Consider the following 17315-nt stretch of genomic DNA (forward strand, 5'->3'; position numbering starts at 1 on the left):
GAAATTAAATTGTAAAATGAATCTGCTTAGGAAAATCATTTTCAGAAAATATTTCTTCCTCTGTGTTGTTGAAGTTTAAGAGAAGCTTTTAGCATGCCAAGTCATCAATCCTACTATATAATCAAATAAAAATCTAGACAATTGGTAAAAAAAAAAAGATGTTTTGTTTTTCTCAGGATGAAAATGAAATAACTTAAGATATTGGAATACAACAGAAAAGAAAAAAGTGCCTACAACAATTAGCTGTGAATATTCTCAGAATTTTAGGATGCTTTTCATACCATATACTAGCATACTTGATTTTTTCCTCAGGCTGCTTGAAATTGATGAAACATATATAAAGACAAAGACATTTTGATTCTGTAAATTTCTGAAAATGCTCAATTTGTACTTCTAAAAATAGTATATATTCATAGTTTAAGAAACAAAAAATACCTGAAATATCTGAAATGAAAGATGTGTTTTTGCATGTAGTAGTTACAAATAATAAACTATTTTCTATTTTACCCGAGAGTGCTTTTAGAGTCATTTTTAAATCTCTTATGATTTCTGAGGGAAATAAAACTGCAAGTTGTATATTTTCTGTTCACAAAGCCTCATTTGCCTCCTAAAATTCACAAAAGTACCTTATGATGTCTGGTGGCACTCAAGTCTTGTATGCTAAAAATGGAGAAAAAGTTTGGGCTTCTCATGCACCATTTATTCTACATTCACATTGCATCTTATTCTCAAAACTCTGAAATCATATTACATGGACTCTACTTCCTTTATATAAACATCCTGATTCAATTTTCATACTGAAGTGTTTTTGAATGTAATGTCATGCATGGAATCAAAAATAGAAGCATTGGTGTTTTATTTTTGCACCCAGTAATTTGGTTTTTAAGCCAGGTTTACAGGGAACAGACCTATAAAGAGAGTTTATAGATTTCAGAATAATCTCAGCAACTGATTACTTAGTTTAGGAAGTTAAAGTCTAATAGATGAAATAGCTAATCTATAAAAGCCCACGAAACTCAATCGATTTTTTAGAAATTTTAATTTTAAAAAAGTGGAAGAAAGAATAATTACAATAATTATATATAAAGTAGTAAGATAGTCAAGCCATTGATAAGTATATTCAATAACTGTTTAATAAAGTCTATGATTAAGTTACATATAACTTATTAATATATGTATAAGTCTTTCCTATTTGAGAATATTTTCATAGAGGTTACTTATCTGGTTCTCCCAGAACCTCCAAATCTTCCTTCACTTTTATGACAAAGCCTAATTTTCCTTCTAGGTAATTCATTGTTTTTCTATGATTTTAAACATTCTTTTACTTTACATAACATGATGAGCAACTTTAAAAGGATATATTCATCAAAAACTTTCAGATGTCTGATTGTGATTTTGCATTTAGCATCTGAGCCTTTTTTTTTCTTCTTCTTCTTAAGGTGAAGTCTAGTCTGAATCATGTTTTGGAGAGATTTAAACAGGCGCCTCATTTATATTTTTGCTAAACACTCAGTCTTATGACATGGAAGAGAAAAATTGAGCTTTGTGATCAAAATTTACAATTGAAGTTTTTGCTTTTTATACTATTAACCAGTAATAGTCATTCCCACATTTATTCTATAGATGTATTTGAATCATGGAAGCAAATTTATGTAGCATATATAAAGTAGTAAAAAGAAACAATAGATCTTTTAAAATAAAACAAAAGAATGAGCCAACAGCTCTAATCGGGACTTATGAAAATTAATCAATCAGATATATAAAAATTATGGTAGTTCTATTTAAAAATAAATTTCAGAGATCAACTCATTTAGTATTGTTGTTGTTGTTCCGACTGTGTCATGTCCGACTCTGTGACCCATGGACCGCCGCATCCCAGGCTTTCCTGGCACCATCTCCCAGAGCTTGCTCAAACTCATATCCATTGAGTCAGTGATGTCATCCAACCATCTCAACCTCTTGCCCCCTTCTCTTGCTTTCAATCTTTCCCAGTATCAGAGTCTTTTCTAATGAGTCAGCTCTTGTACGAATTTGCTGGCATATTAAGTGCAGCACTTTAACAGCATTATCTTCTAGGGTTTGAAATAGTTCAGCTGGAATTCCATCACCTCTACTAGCTTTGTTCATAGTGATACTTCCTAAGGCCCACTTGACTTTGCACTCCAGGATGCCTGGCTTTAGTTGAGTGATCACACCATCTATGATATCTGGGTCATTAAGATCTTTTATGTATAGTTCTTCTGTGTATTCTTGGCACCTCTTCTTAATATCTTCTGCTTCTTTTAGGTCCATGCTGTTTCTGTCCTTTATTGAGCCCATCTTTGCATGAAATGTTCCTTTGGTATCTCTAATTTTCTTGAAGAGATTTCTAGTCTTTCCCATTCTATTGTTTTCCTCTATTTCTTTGCACTGATCAGAGGAAGACTTTCTTATCTCTTCTTCCTATTCTTTGGAACTCTGCATTCACATGGGTGTATCTTTCCTTTCCTCCTTTGTCTTGAGCTTCTCTTCTTTCCTTGGCTATTTGTAAGACCTCCTCAGACAACCATTTTGCCTTTTTGCATTTCTTTTTCGTGGGAATGGTTTTGATCACTGCTTCCTACAATGTCATGAACCTCCATCCATAGTTCTTCAGACTATCTATCAGATCTAATCCCTTGAATCTATTTGTCACTTTTACTGTATAATTGAAAGTGATTTGATTAAGGTCATACCTGAATAGCCTAGTGGTTTTCCCTACTTTCTTCAATTTATGTCTGAATTTTGCGGTAAGAGGTTCATGATCTGAGCCACAGTGAGCTCCTGGTCTTGTTTTTGCTGACTGTATAAAGCTTCTCCATATTTGGCTGCAAAGAATATAATCAGCCTGATTTCAGTATTGACCATCTGGTGATGTCCATGTGAATAAATATAACATCATTTTTCATCAAACTATATATGTATATGTCTATATATATTTAGATATTCTCTATCCATCTATCTCTCTATTATTTTTTCTGTCTAATTACCCTGAAAAATTATTTTACAAATTCTTGGCAAGATAGCCACCTAGAAAAAAGGACAAACAAATAGAATAAAAGAAAATATATCTGAAACTGGCTAGCAAAAATAAATTAATGGACCAAGTTGCGTAGTTACTGTTTCTTTCAGGATCCTATGATCTTTTAGAGAATGTGTATAGTATATTTTACAATGATATGTTTATGAATAATATAGGCTTCTCTGGTAGCTCAGCTGATAAAGATTCTGCCTGCAATGCAGGAGACCCCAATTCGATTCCTGGGTCAGAAAATTTCCCTGGAAAAGGGATAGGCTACCCATGCCAATATTCTTAGGTTTCCCTGGTGGCTCAGATGGTAAAGAATCTGCCTACAATATGGGAGACCTGGATTCGATCCCTGGGTTGGGAAGATCCCCTGGATAGGGCTTGGCAACTCACTCCAGTATTCTCGCCTGCAGAATCCCCCTGGCGGACTACGGTCTAGGAAGTCACAAAGAGTCGGATATGATTGAGCCACTAAGGACACATATGAATAATATAGATAAATGAATTTATGGATTGCACCATGATTTTTCAGTGCATTTACTTCATAATTTGAGTTAGCCTGTATCTGTTTCGGGGGTGATATTCATTTTTCTGTGTCTTTTAACACTCTGCTTTTCACTTTTCTACCAAAAATTTGCTTCCAAAAACTCTGTGTAACTTTCTATGAATATAGCCTAAATACATTTCTGGGAACTCGTACTTAAAGGGAGCTTATAATGAATAACATTATGATGTGAATGATGCCCATTTATCTATTCCAGGAGAGCAGCTCCAGTTTCCAGAGACTGGTATTTTAAAGTAGGTTTCAATGGAAAGAGTATTTCAGTACCTAACCTCAGACTATAAAGTATACTCAGACATATAGTGGAGACACAGAGATGTGACTCTGGTGTTTTACTACATCATTGTGAAACCATCTTGCTAGTTTTTAGAGATAGGTAAGGCAAGATTACATGAACATTTTGCATGTTATATTGAAATGATTGGTTTATGTGTTTGCCTACACAGGAATCCCTATGGGTTTGATATTTTCAGTGATAAACGTTATACTGTGTTACTCATCTTTGCATTCCTACCATCCAGTACAGTGACTAGAAGCAAGGTGAAGCTGTAGTAAATGTTTATTAAACTGCAGGGGCTCTGTATAATTAAATAAGGATAAATTAGGCATGAGGTATTCTAAGCTATAGATTATTAAATGGGTGTCATTGGTATCATTAATATGGATTTGACCTCATTTGAGTTCATATATAAATACTCTTATTCTTCTGCATATATTAATGTTCAGAAAATAATTTGGGAATGTCACATATTGATGGCAATCTTTTCAAATATTTGTATTTACTTCTTTGGTCTGGTAAATGGAGTCTATTAATCACATTTTTTGGTATTTTTGGTAGCTCCAAATTTGATAGTGTTTTAATCTTCATATTCCACACAATTATTGTTTATTTTATGCCAATAGGTAAAGATATCAGAGATGAAGTTTAAATAGACTATGTGAAAGTTAATACTGTTGTCTTACTAAATCTATGATAAATTAGTTCCTTTGGTTATAAATTCTAAAAGTCGCATTTTTACTATAGAAAATTTAATTAGAAAGCAAAGTCCACATTTGGAATATAAAGAATGATTATAGTGTTAACATCACAGTTGAGGACTGGCTTTTAATTTTATTAAATGCAATATTTTACCACTCATGCTGCTAATTTCTCTCTTTTGTTTCTCAAGTGATATGATTTTTTTTAAATGTTGCTTTTAATTATGCTTCTCAGATGGTGCTAGTGGTAAAGCACTTGCCAGCCAATGCAGGAGACGTAAGAGATGTGAGCTTGATCCCTGGGTTGGGAAGATCCCTGGAGAAGGAAATGGCAACCCACTCCAGTATTCTTGCGTGGAGAACTCCATTGACAGAGGAGCCTGGTGGGCTACATTCATGGGGTTGTAAAGAGTGGGACAGGACTGAGCAACTAACACTTATACTTTCACTTTATGGTTATGTCTTTTTTTTTTCACCCTTTGAAGGACCTTTCTTACTCTTGGAAGGACCTTTCTTGATCAGTAAGGCAAAAACAAAGAAATGAAATTAACAATCAAAAAAACCTTAATTAAAATGTGTTTATATATTGTGTATGCTTTTGGTTAGTTTTGCCTTTATAAGACGAGCAAACTTTCTGCAAGTTAATGGTTCTATTTTTCTCTAAAATGAAATTAGTTACTTAACTCCTAGCTTCAAAAGAGAAGTGATACCTACATCATCATTTACAAATGGATTTGTGATTTGTGATTAATACGAAAGGTTGTTTGTAAACAAACATGGCTTTCAGTTGTATATTATAGAATGCAGACTTTATCAGAGAACATCCCAGGAAGAAATTTCTTTCTCTTTCCCTTTCACTCTTTCTGTTTGATTTACCTCTGAGTGTTCAACAGGTAACAGTAGCAATCAAATACACAGTATTCAATAAATATTTGTTAATTTAGTCACCATGTTACAGAAAATGGATTTGTATATGTTATCTTAAATTTTATTTTCATTGTTGAAAAGACTTCAGGTGATATAGATGAATGAGCTTGTTAAATTATCACGGGGTTTTGGTTTTGTTTTCATTTTTAAACAGATGATAATTAAAGAGCAAGGCAGTTAAATATAAGGTCTCTTCATGTGACACAGTGAAAATAACTTTAATGTGTTTAAATTTAGCTAATGCTATAGTTAAGTCTGCGAGCATTTCAGGGGTCATGTATCTTCAATAAACTTTGTCCCCTTTTTTGCTCATAAAGAATGACTATACTGAACATAACCAAATAGTCAAGCTTTGTTTTCAGCTTTTTCTTTTAAAACAAAAATTTGTTTTTAATATTCCAATATTTTTCATTTAGCTAAAAGTTATTATTTACTTTTATTTGCAGTGAAAGATTATAAAAGATTTTGTGAGAGCAATAGCTTTCCCTATATTTTATTCAGGAAATCTCATTTTTCTCAGAGGATGTTTGTTTGATTTGTAATCTAGACATTACTAGAGATTTTATATTATAATTAAAATATGGTACTTAAATACAGGGAATGCTTTTCATAATCCTGCCCATGCACTAAAATAAATTAATCTATACTTGGCACTTTACAAATATTTTAAAATTTAATCATCTTAAGAACACTGTAAATGTTTTATTCCAATATTACAGATGAGAAATTGAAGTTAATATTTAAGTACCTTTGCCAACATGTTGCTCTTGAAAAGTGGCAGAGCCAGGATTTAAATAAAAATATGCCATATTGTAAAGATTTTACATTTCGCTGAAATACTGTATTACTTTTCTCATAATGCTTTCTGTTGCTTCCATTTGATTCCAAGGCCATTTATTGATCTTCGATTATGTACAAAATGTGACAGTCTGGTTTGACTTTTGTCTCCGTGCTTCATGACACCTCAAGACATCTAATTCAACCCGTCTCTCTTTGAAGTCAAATTGCTTCTTTGACCCTTTTTCCTTTTTTTTTTTTTTTTTACTTGCCATATAACAAAAATTTAAGTTATATTTCCTGTGATTTGTTTTTCTTTTCACTATACTTCTAATTTTTTTAACAAAATTGTGTCCTATTCTTAGGCCAATATCCCATGTTAACTTTTAGCCTGAAATTTTCCTTCACTGACCACAATTATGTGCCTCTTTTTTTAATTTGTGTGTCAACCAAGAGGTGCTTTGAAGAATATCAGGTCAATAAATGAACAGAATCCGTAAATGTGAGGACCATAAGGAAAATCAGAAATCTTGAGTCCTTATCTTGAAGAAATGTGTGGAATAAAGATACTTAGAAGTTAAATGAACATCTGAGGATCAGGCATCTGATTAGGGGGCTCAGGTATTAAGACTCTTGGGCTTTCGTTACATATTTCTGCAGTTCCTTCAGCCAACTTTCAGTACTGTCTGCATGTTTTTTACTTGACTTCTACAACTGCTTATTTTGTTTCCTTTATTTGGCTCTTCATCCCCCCACAGACATCCACTCCTTGAAGTCAGGGCTTGGCTTCATTAAAAAGTCCTGGTGTGATTTTGAAGGATCTCATGGGGTATTTCATAATTTATATGACATCAGATGCTTCTGAAGAGCATTTCAAATGAAAAAGCTGCATATTAGCTCTTTGTGGTCCTTGAACAATGCTATTAACATCAACCCATGGTTTTTTTCTTATGAGATCAGAAAGCTTGGATACAGTCTTAACTCTATGCACAAAGCAATCAAACTCTTTGAAAAGAGACTGCCACAAACAAAGAAAATATCAATCAACCAAAGAAAAAATAGAAAAATAATTTTCTTAGTTGATCTTTGAAATGCATAATACCTTGTTTTCATATTCACAATACTGGGAGTTGATATTAGCATTAAGATCAGTGACAAAACACCTCAATTAAAAATTTCTATTCCAATATCATTCTAAAATAAGAAAATATGCCTTTGTCTAATTTGATGACAGGAAGGATAATCAATAATCAGTGAGAGCATTTAGTACCACATAAACATTAACTGGACAAATGAAGAAATTAAAAAATATTTATTTCTATAGGTGATATACAGATTTATATTTTACAGTTCAACTAAAATAACATTTGCCAAAACCAGATGTATGGCATCTTTAAATACCACCATTTACAGACCATGCAACACACATTTATAGGAAGAGAAATATATAACTATTAGCATCATCTTATTGGAATAATATAGTATTAAATTATTCAGTGAGATGAGATTTGGAACAAGAACATGATCAGTGGAAGAACACTTTCTGAATATAAGCCAGTGCGGCAGATGCCTGAGTTCCCAGGGCCTTGGACTCCTTGCTTTTTTATTGCTTCTCATTCCAAAAATGAAGGCTCACTCAGGGGATAAACCTCTTCTGGTCATTATTGAAATGACTGACTACCCACTGTTTTAGTGGCAAGTTCCCCTCATGGATGAGAAGATGTCCCTCCCTGGAGCCATTGCATCATCTGGTCATGTGTCTGTGACCAGCAGTGGTGGCTCTGTGTGACTGGGTGAGTTTATGCTCACTTTGGAAGGAGCCACATGTGGATCACATTATCAGTGATCAACCTAGGTTACGTATGATCTGGAAGTTCTATAGAGATGAATGTGTCCTCTCAACAGTTTCTGCTGCTGGTTTATAACTAGAGGTGATAGATTGCTGTTCAAGAGCCAGGGTTAGTAAACCAAGAACAAATGGTCATCCTCTCCCATTATGAGAACTGGATTGCTGCTATACTTTCTTTAATCAAGCCATAGAGAAGCTTCATCATTATAGAAAGTGTCCAAATACATGTCTATTTGAGCATTGTAGAGTCTGCATCTAGAAAAAATTTCAAACTAGATAATTGGCCAATCTGTTGACAATTTTGCAAAAGCTTAACCTTTATTTAACTTTACAATCTTGTACAACACTGTTTTTATTTCCTTACTGCCTTTTAATTAAGGAGCTTTCTGACTATGAATGAAATGAAGTCGAATGGAAGCTTTTATAGAATATCTTGGCAGATACATTATATATTGTTAGATAAATAACAGTTTTGATTTGCATTTTTAAAATCATTTCAAATGACACACTTATTTTAAAAGATGTACTCGTTTGTTAACATAAACATGCTGTATCTTAGAAGCAAATGAACAAGCTTATGAATAAAATGAGCAAAAATAATTTTCTTTATAACCAAATGGCAACATCTGACTTTACATCCTGAAATTCAGTGCAGGTAAATGAACGCGATCGTCTTCTAAGATTTGTTGGTCTCTGTGATCTTCCTTCTGTCAAGTCTAAATAGATGTCAGATTTCAGAAAACGCATGTAACTATCTTGTTCCATGAGCTGATATACTCTGCTTTGGGCAACATCAAAACTGTGGAGGGTGGGTTGGGTGATGCTCTTGGAGATGATTTCTTTGGTGTGAAAATCAAGATTAACCTGGATAATAATAAAAACAAAACGGTAATTATAGTCAGTCTCCTTAAGTAAACACCTTGAGAAACAAAAGTACAGGACTGATTCCAGGTCAGAGGGGGCAAACTGTGCTTGGATGCCAGGTGAGTTTCCTGTTGTGGGCCTAGGGATCCAGTGATTCATTCTGGGCTGTCATTTCATCTGGCTCTTCTCTTCCTGTGAGCCTGTTCTTTCTGTCTCTGCTAATGCAGCATCATGGACCACTGAACTGGTATATACCCAAGAGATCATTAGATTCAACTCATTTTCAAAATAGAAACTAAACTTTGTAGAAATTAAATTATTTTGCATGAAGGTTAACAGTGTGTTTGGGACATGTGTGGGATTTCAATGTGAGGCTTTTGCTGTATTTCAATGCTTTTATCATTTTATTATACACCTATAAGTATATGTGTGTTGAAAATGCCTATCTTTTAAAGACATAAAATCTTTAAGGTTTTTTATCAAAGCACTGATGACATATTTGATGGTAAATTTTTAGTTTTCAGGTAGGTTTCTTCCTTTCCCTTGATGAGTAACAGCACATAACCAGCTGCCTTTGTCTGCACGCGTGCTTGCTCAGTCACTCAATCCTGTCCCATTCTTTTAAGACCCCGTGGACTGTAGCCCGCCAGGCTCCTCTGCCTATGGGGTTTCCCAGATAATAATATTGGAGCAGGTTGCCACTTCCTCCTCCAAGGGATCTTCCCAACCCAGGGATCAAACTTGAGTGTCTTGCATCTCCTGCATTGGCAGGCGGATTCTTTACCACCTGGGAAGCCCTGCTTTCGTTTACCTGTGTATAAGTTTGGCCTTGGGAAAAACAGGATGATACATTGAAACACAAAACAGATTGAAACACACTGAAACTAGGAAAGTAAGTGTCGTTTCATGCAAAATGATGTCTACACAGGCAATGCTGTTTCATGGACAATACCAATTTATAGTCAAACAGAAATCTTAGCATTGACAGACTACAAGTTCTATTCTTCAATGAAAAGACCCTATTTATTGAGCACATACTAGAAATATAGAACCTCTAATTCATATTTAAGGATAATCAAGTAATACTTGCTAGTTTATTAGCCATTTTAGTAATTCTTTTATACAGTTACCTCATTTGAGCTTGCAATCAAAAAAAGAAAAAAAAATCACAATTGCTTTTCCACTTGAATTCATTACCACATTAGGTTTAGCTTATCTTTCTATTATGAAATTTTCTTTTCATTTATCTTAAGGTATGGGGATGATAATTATGGGGCAACTTAAACTTTGTACAGGTAGGTGAGCTAACATTAAAATGGTATATAATACAAGCTTCTTGATTTCTCTTATCCTCACCACATGTAAAAATGTTTAGTTTCTATAAGAGGTTACTTGTGCTGTGATTAATATGATAAATGAATGAATCTTAATGTTGCAATTAATTATATTCACTCAGTCAAGAATAAAAATATCTCAAGGAGTAATTTCAATTACACCTTTCCTTCCATGGCAATATCTTTATTTTTATTTTTTAATTGTCTTATAATGATTCTGTTTGTATATAGAAACTTATATACAAACATATCTCAGAGATGTTTCACGTTCCCTTCCAGGTTACCTCAATAAAGAGAAAGCAGTAAAGCAAGTCACACAATTTTTTGGCTTCCCAGTGCGTAAAAAAGTTATGTTTACATGATAGTCTAAATGTGCAGTAGAATTATGACTGAAAATACAATCTACATACCTTAATTAAAAACGCTTTATTTCTAAAAAAAGGCTAGCCATCATCTGAGCCTTCAGCAAGTCATAGCAGTAATATCAAAGAACACTTATCACAAATCGCCGTAATAAGCATAACAAATGATGCAAAAGCAAGAAGTTTTGCAAAAATTATCAAAATGTGACATAGAGACCGGAGATGAGCCAATATTGTTGGAAAAATGGCACTGATAGATTTGCTCAGTGCAGGGCTGTCACAAACCTTTAATTTAACACAGTATCTGCAAAATGCAGTAATAGTGAAGGGCAATAAAATGAGGTAGGCTTATAAAGAGACACCATTTTTGTTTCAGCAAAATTCTGACCTTTCTGGTAGAATGTACAGCAGTACTGATTTGATGAAGTCATATTTTCTCAAAAGGTTTTCAAACAAGTGTACATTTTTACAATCATCCTTACCTCTTGTGGAGCATCATTCTGTATAAATTTCTCATATATTGCTTTCGCTTTACGAATTATTTGTTGAGGGTCTTTGCTTTTCTTGAAATCTTCACAGGCTATCCAAAATTCAATGTTTTCCTCACTGAATTCAGTTTTAAGAAATTTGGTAAAAGTCTCCAGTCCATCTACCAAGAAAAGACGTGACATATTTTACCTATAAAATATTCATTCTGAGAAAACATATCACTTTGTATTAAAGTTTAACCATGAATGTTAGCAGAAGAGGTGTGCTGTCTTCTCTCTAATTCAGTGCAGTAGCATGCATCTTGGTCTTCCCTGGTGGCTCAAAGAATCTGTCTGCAATGTAGAAGTCCTGGGTTTGATCCCTGGGTCAGGAAGTTCCCCTGGAGAAGGGAGTGGCTACCCACTCCAATATTCTTGCTTGGCGAATTCCATGGATAGAGAAACCTGTAGGATCTACAGGGTCACAAAGAGTAGGACAAGACTGAGTGACTAACACTTTCGCTTTCTTCGTTACACAGCACACATCTTGTACAGTATATATGAGTTGTTGTTCAGTTGTTCAGTCATGACTGACTATTTGAGACCCCATGGACTGCAGCATGCCAGGCCTCCCTGTCCTTCACTATCTCCCAGAGTTTGCTCAAACTCATGTCCATTGAGTCAATGATGTCATCCAACCATCTCATCCTCTGTTGCCCCCTTTTCCTCCTGCCCTAAATCTTTCCCAGCATCAGAATCTTTTCAAATGAGAGACCATGAATCAATTAGCTGATTTCTTTACAGCTATGAAAAAGAAGTACCATTTCTGTTGAAATAAGACCAGTATCATACTTAGGCATGAGAAACAGGGACCTTTGGGCTTCCCTGGTGGCTCAGTGGTAAAGAATTGACCTACCAATGTAGGAGGCATGGGTTGAATCCCTGGATAGGGAAAATTCCCTGGAGAAGGAAATGACCATCCGTTCCAGTGTTCTTGCCTGGGGATCCCATGGACAGAGGAGTTTGGTGGGCTATGGCCCATGGGTTTGCAAAGAGTCGACATGACTGAGCACGCACACATGCTGACTGTCTGAGCCACCCTTGGCTGGCTTCTCCCCTGGCTGTGTGTGGTAGGGTTATTCTACACAGCCAAGGAGCCATTCCAGCCGGAGACAATCACAACTTCTGCACTATGCTTCTTAAATTCAGCGCCTTAGAATTATCTGTAAAAAGACTTTGTGTTAGGATTTACATAGATCTCTTTGCCAAGTTCATCCACAAAAGGCACCTGATCCAGTGGAATGCACACTCCAAGGCTTGGATGTGGACAGGACTTGAATTTGTGTGCTGGGGTGTTCACCCAAATGTGATAGGAGGCATCTCACAATGTGGCACCAAACCATGCGTGGAAAGTGGAAGAAGACAGGCCATGCTATTTGGTAGAACTGGGAAGAGTATGAGAATCTTAAAATTAAACTTAATCTGCCAAGTATCAAAACAGAAGGATAGAATATCTTCTTTTAAAGGTTTATTAGCCTGATCTATAATGGTTAAGAATCTAGAAATATAGTATTGGACTTCCATTTTCACTTTTGTCCTGCGCCCCATGAATGTTAGGGGGCAAGAATCAAGTCTTATGGAAGACTGTTAGGGTTCAAGTTCTTGTTCAGCTAGTGACTATGTGATGTTGTCTTGTGGCTCAGCTGTTAAAGAATCCACCTGCAATGTGGGAGACCTGGGTTCGATCCCTGGGTTGGGAAGATCCCCTGGAGAAGGAAAAGGCTACCCACTCCAGTATTCTGGCCTGGAGAATCCCATGGACTACAATCCATGGGGTTGCAAAGAGTTGGACACCACTGGGCAACTTTGTTATCTTATGGGTGTTGCATGAATTGGTTTTTCTTTCTGTGCCTTGGTTTCTCAGTATTAAAATGAAGATAATGATAGCATCTACCTGATAGAGCTGTTTAGAGAATTAAATGTGACAAAATATACAAAGTGTGGTTAAAACAGAAACTGGTACATAGTAAGTATGAGTTTTGATGGTGATTATGATGATGGTATTGATGATCTTGATGATTAAAATATTTGTAAAGCTCAATTAAGTAAAATTTCATAGCTAAAGCTGTGGCAGACTCAGAATTCAACATTAAGACAACCTGACTTTAAAACTAGTTCTCTTTCAATTATTTATAATATTCTAGTCTTTTTGACTTACAGGTATTTTTTTTATATTTAACTTCTTTGAAAAAATTATACATTTACATGTAGTCATAGGAGATAAAAGAGCCCATGTACCCTTTACCCAGTTTCCACCAATATAACATTTTATAAAACTGTAATAAAATATAACAAATAGGATAATGATACTGATATAGTTAAGATACAGAATATTTCCATGATTGCAAGGATATCTCATGTTGCTTCTTTACTGTTAAAGTCACATTTTCCCCATATCCAACCCCTCCTTAAACTTTAGGAATCAATACTCTGTTCTCCATTGTAATAATTTGGTCAATTCACAAGTATGAATCATGTAGTATATATTGCTTGGGGTGGCTTTTTTCATCTACCATGACTCTCTGGAGGTGCATCAATATATCAGTAATTTCCTCCTTTTCATTGCTGTGTTGCATTCCATGATGTAGATTTGTTTAATCATTACCACTGAACCATTAAAGGCTTTCCTGATGGCTCAGATAGTAATGAATCTGCCTGCAGTGCAGGAGACCTGGTTTATATCCCTGGATTGGAAAGATCCCCTAGAGAAAGGAATGACTACCCACTCTAATATTCTTGCCTGGAGAATTCCATGGACAGAGGAGCTTGGCAGGCTATACAGTCCATGGGGTCACAAAGAGTCAGACATGACTGAGCGACTGTCACTTTCACTTCCACTTTTCATTGAAGGTTTTAGGGAGCTATTGTCAATAAGGTTGCTGTAAACATATATGTATACATCTTTTTTTAAAATTTTACTTTATTTTACTTTACAATACTGTATTGTTTTTGCCATACATCAACATGAATCCACCAGAGGTGTACACATGTTCCCAATCCTGAACCCCCCTCCCACCTCCCTCCTCATACCATCTCTCTGGGTCATCCCAGTGCACCAGCCCCATGTACACATCTTTTAATATAGACATATAAGATTTTATGTCTCTGGGGTAAGAGAAGTGAAGCTGTTCAGTCATATGGTATTGAAACAGAGAAAAGGGCATTCATTGCAGGAGCATTAATAAAAGATAAAAATGTTCCTTTTAGATTTTTCAGATAAATACTCTCAGTGAAATTTACATTTGAGTTGGATACAAATGATTCTTAGCGATCTTTCTTTAGATTTGTTCTCCACTCATTCAGTCACTAAGTCATGTCTGTCTCTTTGCAACCTCATGGACTACCGCTTGCCAGGTTTCCCTGTCCTTCACTATCTCCCTGAGTTTGCTCAGACTCGTGTCTGTTGAGTCGATGATGCCATCCAACTGTTTCATCCTCTGTCATCCCTTCTCCTCCTACCTGCAATCTTTCCCAGCATCAAGGTCTCTTCCAATGAGTCAGCTCTTCACTTCAGGTAGCCAAAGTATTGGAGCTTCAGCATCGGTCCTTCCAGTGAATATCCAGGGTTGATTTTCTTTAGGATTGACTGATTTGATCTCCTTTCTGTCCAAGGGACTCTCAAGTGTCTTCTCCAGCACCACAATTTGAAAGCATCAATTCTTCAGTGCTCAGACTTTTTAGTGATCCAACTCTCACGTGGTTGTGGCTTATTTCTCTTTCTGCTCTTGCAGGTGAGTTATTACAAAAGGAAATTGCACAAGGCATGAGCTCTGTCTGGATTTCTCACTTGGCAGCATTTGATAATAACAATATCCTCCTTTTTGAAATATTCTTCCTAGGATTCTAGGACAGCATGCCTCCTAATTTACACCATCCAATCACTTTAATGTAATTATCTGCTCTGGTTTAACATTGTTTGTTCCCTGGTTAAATGTGATGTTCACAGGGATTCTTTACAGTCTTCTCCTTTTGTCCCCTCTTTCTATTTCTTAGTCTGTTCTCCTATATCTTCCTCTTATAACATTTTCCCTGAAACTCCTTTCCCTCTTATCTTCTTCTGTATTTTATGCATATTGCTGGCACCTACAGGCAAGATAAGGTGTTACAAATAATCTTGGAAAACAATTAAGATTTTTTGAGTTAAATTTACTTTTAATTAGATCAAAATAAGAATTTTAATCTCATCATATGAAATCATTAAAATAAATTTTTCTCTTAACCTCAGCTTTTCTCCAACTACTGATCTATATCGTTCCCCTTGCAAATACAAAGTCTTTTGAGTAAGCCTTATACAGTTGGTCTGTTAATCTCCCCATTTACTCATTTATTCATTTACTTCCCTAGACACTAAAGTATGGTTTCTACTCAACACTTGACTTAAATAATTTTTACCAAAATGACTTACTGTTATATTCAGTGGAAAAGTTTCTTTCCAATCCATATATTACTTCATCTCTCTATATCAGCAGACAAAGATATGTTTATAATTTTTCTATGGCATGTACACTTATGAGTTTCTTCTTTTTCCTCTGACTATTGCTTTTCTTCAGAGTCCTTTGGACAGCAAGAAGATCAAACCAGTAATGAGCTACATGACTCATGATCCTAAAGGAAATCAACCCTAAATATTCACCAGAAGGACTGATGCTGAAGCTGAAGCTCCAATACCTTAGCCACCTGATGCGAAGAGCTGACTCTTTGGAAAAGACCCTGAGGCTGGGAAAGACTGAGGGGGGAAGGAGGAAAAGAGGATGACAGAGAATGAGATGGTTGGAGGGCATCCTTAACTTAATAGACATGAGTTTGAGCAAACTCTGGGAGAGAGTGAAGGACAGGAAAGCCTGGTGTGCTGCAGTTCATGGGGTTGCAGAGTCGGATGTGACTTAGCAACTGAACAATAACAATTGCTTTTCTGAATACTTCTCAATTTATCCTTCTTCATTCTTCCCTTTAACTCTATACCCAGGACTATCACTTCAACACTTCAAGACAATGAATATGCTGATGACTTTCAGAAATCATCTCTAGCTCAGATCTCTTTCCTGAACTCCAGGCTTATATTACCTGGTAAACACCTCCACTGAATTTCCCACCAAAATAATCACATCACAGCTGAATTCATTATCTTCACCCCAAAGCTTCCCAGAATGTTTCCGTGTAATGACACCATCGACTCAACATCATAACCCACAACCCTGATATCCTCACAGATCCCCATTTTTTCTTCTCAACCCAATTGATAATCATATCTTGTCAACTTATCTCCTTCATATATCGTACATCTCTCTTTTAAAATATTTAATTATTTATTTTATTTGGCTGTGCTGGGTCTTAGTTGTGACATGGGAAATCTTTAGTTGAATGTGAGAACTCTTAGTTGCTGTATGTGGGATCTAGTTCCCTGACCAGGGAATAAACCCAGCCCCCTGCATTGGGAGCACAGGCTCTCAGCCATTGGATCACCAGGAGAGTCCACCTGTCTTCATTTTAATGCAATCTGGAATTACCTTTATTCAGATGAGGGTTATCTTTTACATAGCTAACTTTAACTACCTTCTGTCAATAACTGATGATGCTATCTCCAGTCTTCTCTTGCTTCCTTCTCTCCCAACCCTCCACTTTCCTAGTTTATTATCCACATTCTAGTCAGTAATATCTTTCTAGAGTACAAGTTTAAATATGTTTCTTCACTGTTTAAAATTTCCCAGAAGTGCCTTAATCTCTTTCCACTATCTTTTTCACACTTTAAGCTCCAAGCATAGTGAAATAACTTAGAATTCCACTCATGTGCCATGTTCCCACATGTCTTTACCTTCTATTGGAAACATTTTCTCTTCCTACTCCAATTTTATCAATCAGATTTCATCAGGTTAGTCTGTATCAGCCATTGAAGTTTAAATCTGGAAAGATTTTACCAGTCTCTCAAGGGTAAGTTGAGTATCCTTCATATATGACTTCCTAGTACACTGGGTAGCAAATATTGTGCTGCAGTTGCTTGCTTATTTTTGTTTCTCATTTTATATTATGAGATTTGTGAGAGGAAGATCCTTGTCTTATTTGCCAAAAAAAAAAAAAAAAAATCCCCAGCA

The 17315-nt window shown here is 35.6% G+C and overlaps 1 protein-coding gene across 1 annotated transcript in view; it reads right to left on the bottom strand.

Annotated features, from left to right (window-relative positions):
• Positions 1 to 8745: 8745 nt before the first annotated feature.
• The window catches only part of RGS18 (regulator of G protein signaling 18), a 28896-nt gene continuing 20326 nt past the window's right edge, over positions 8746 to 17315 (bottom strand). The window contains exons 4-5 of the mRNA XM_052654207.1: positions 11182 to 11348; positions 8746 to 9003 (exon numbers count right to left, since the gene is read on the bottom strand). Coding sequence (XP_052510167.1) covers positions 8746 to 9003; positions 11182 to 11348 — 425 coding nt within the window. The remainder of the gene's footprint in view (positions 9004 to 11181; positions 11349 to 17315) is intronic.

Source organism: Budorcas taxicolor, chromosome 16, assembly GCF_023091745.1.
Source record: "Budorcas taxicolor isolate Tak-1 chromosome 16, Takin1.1, whole genome shotgun sequence".
Taxonomy (NCBI): domain Eukaryota; kingdom Metazoa; phylum Chordata; class Mammalia; order Artiodactyla; family Bovidae; genus Budorcas; species Budorcas taxicolor.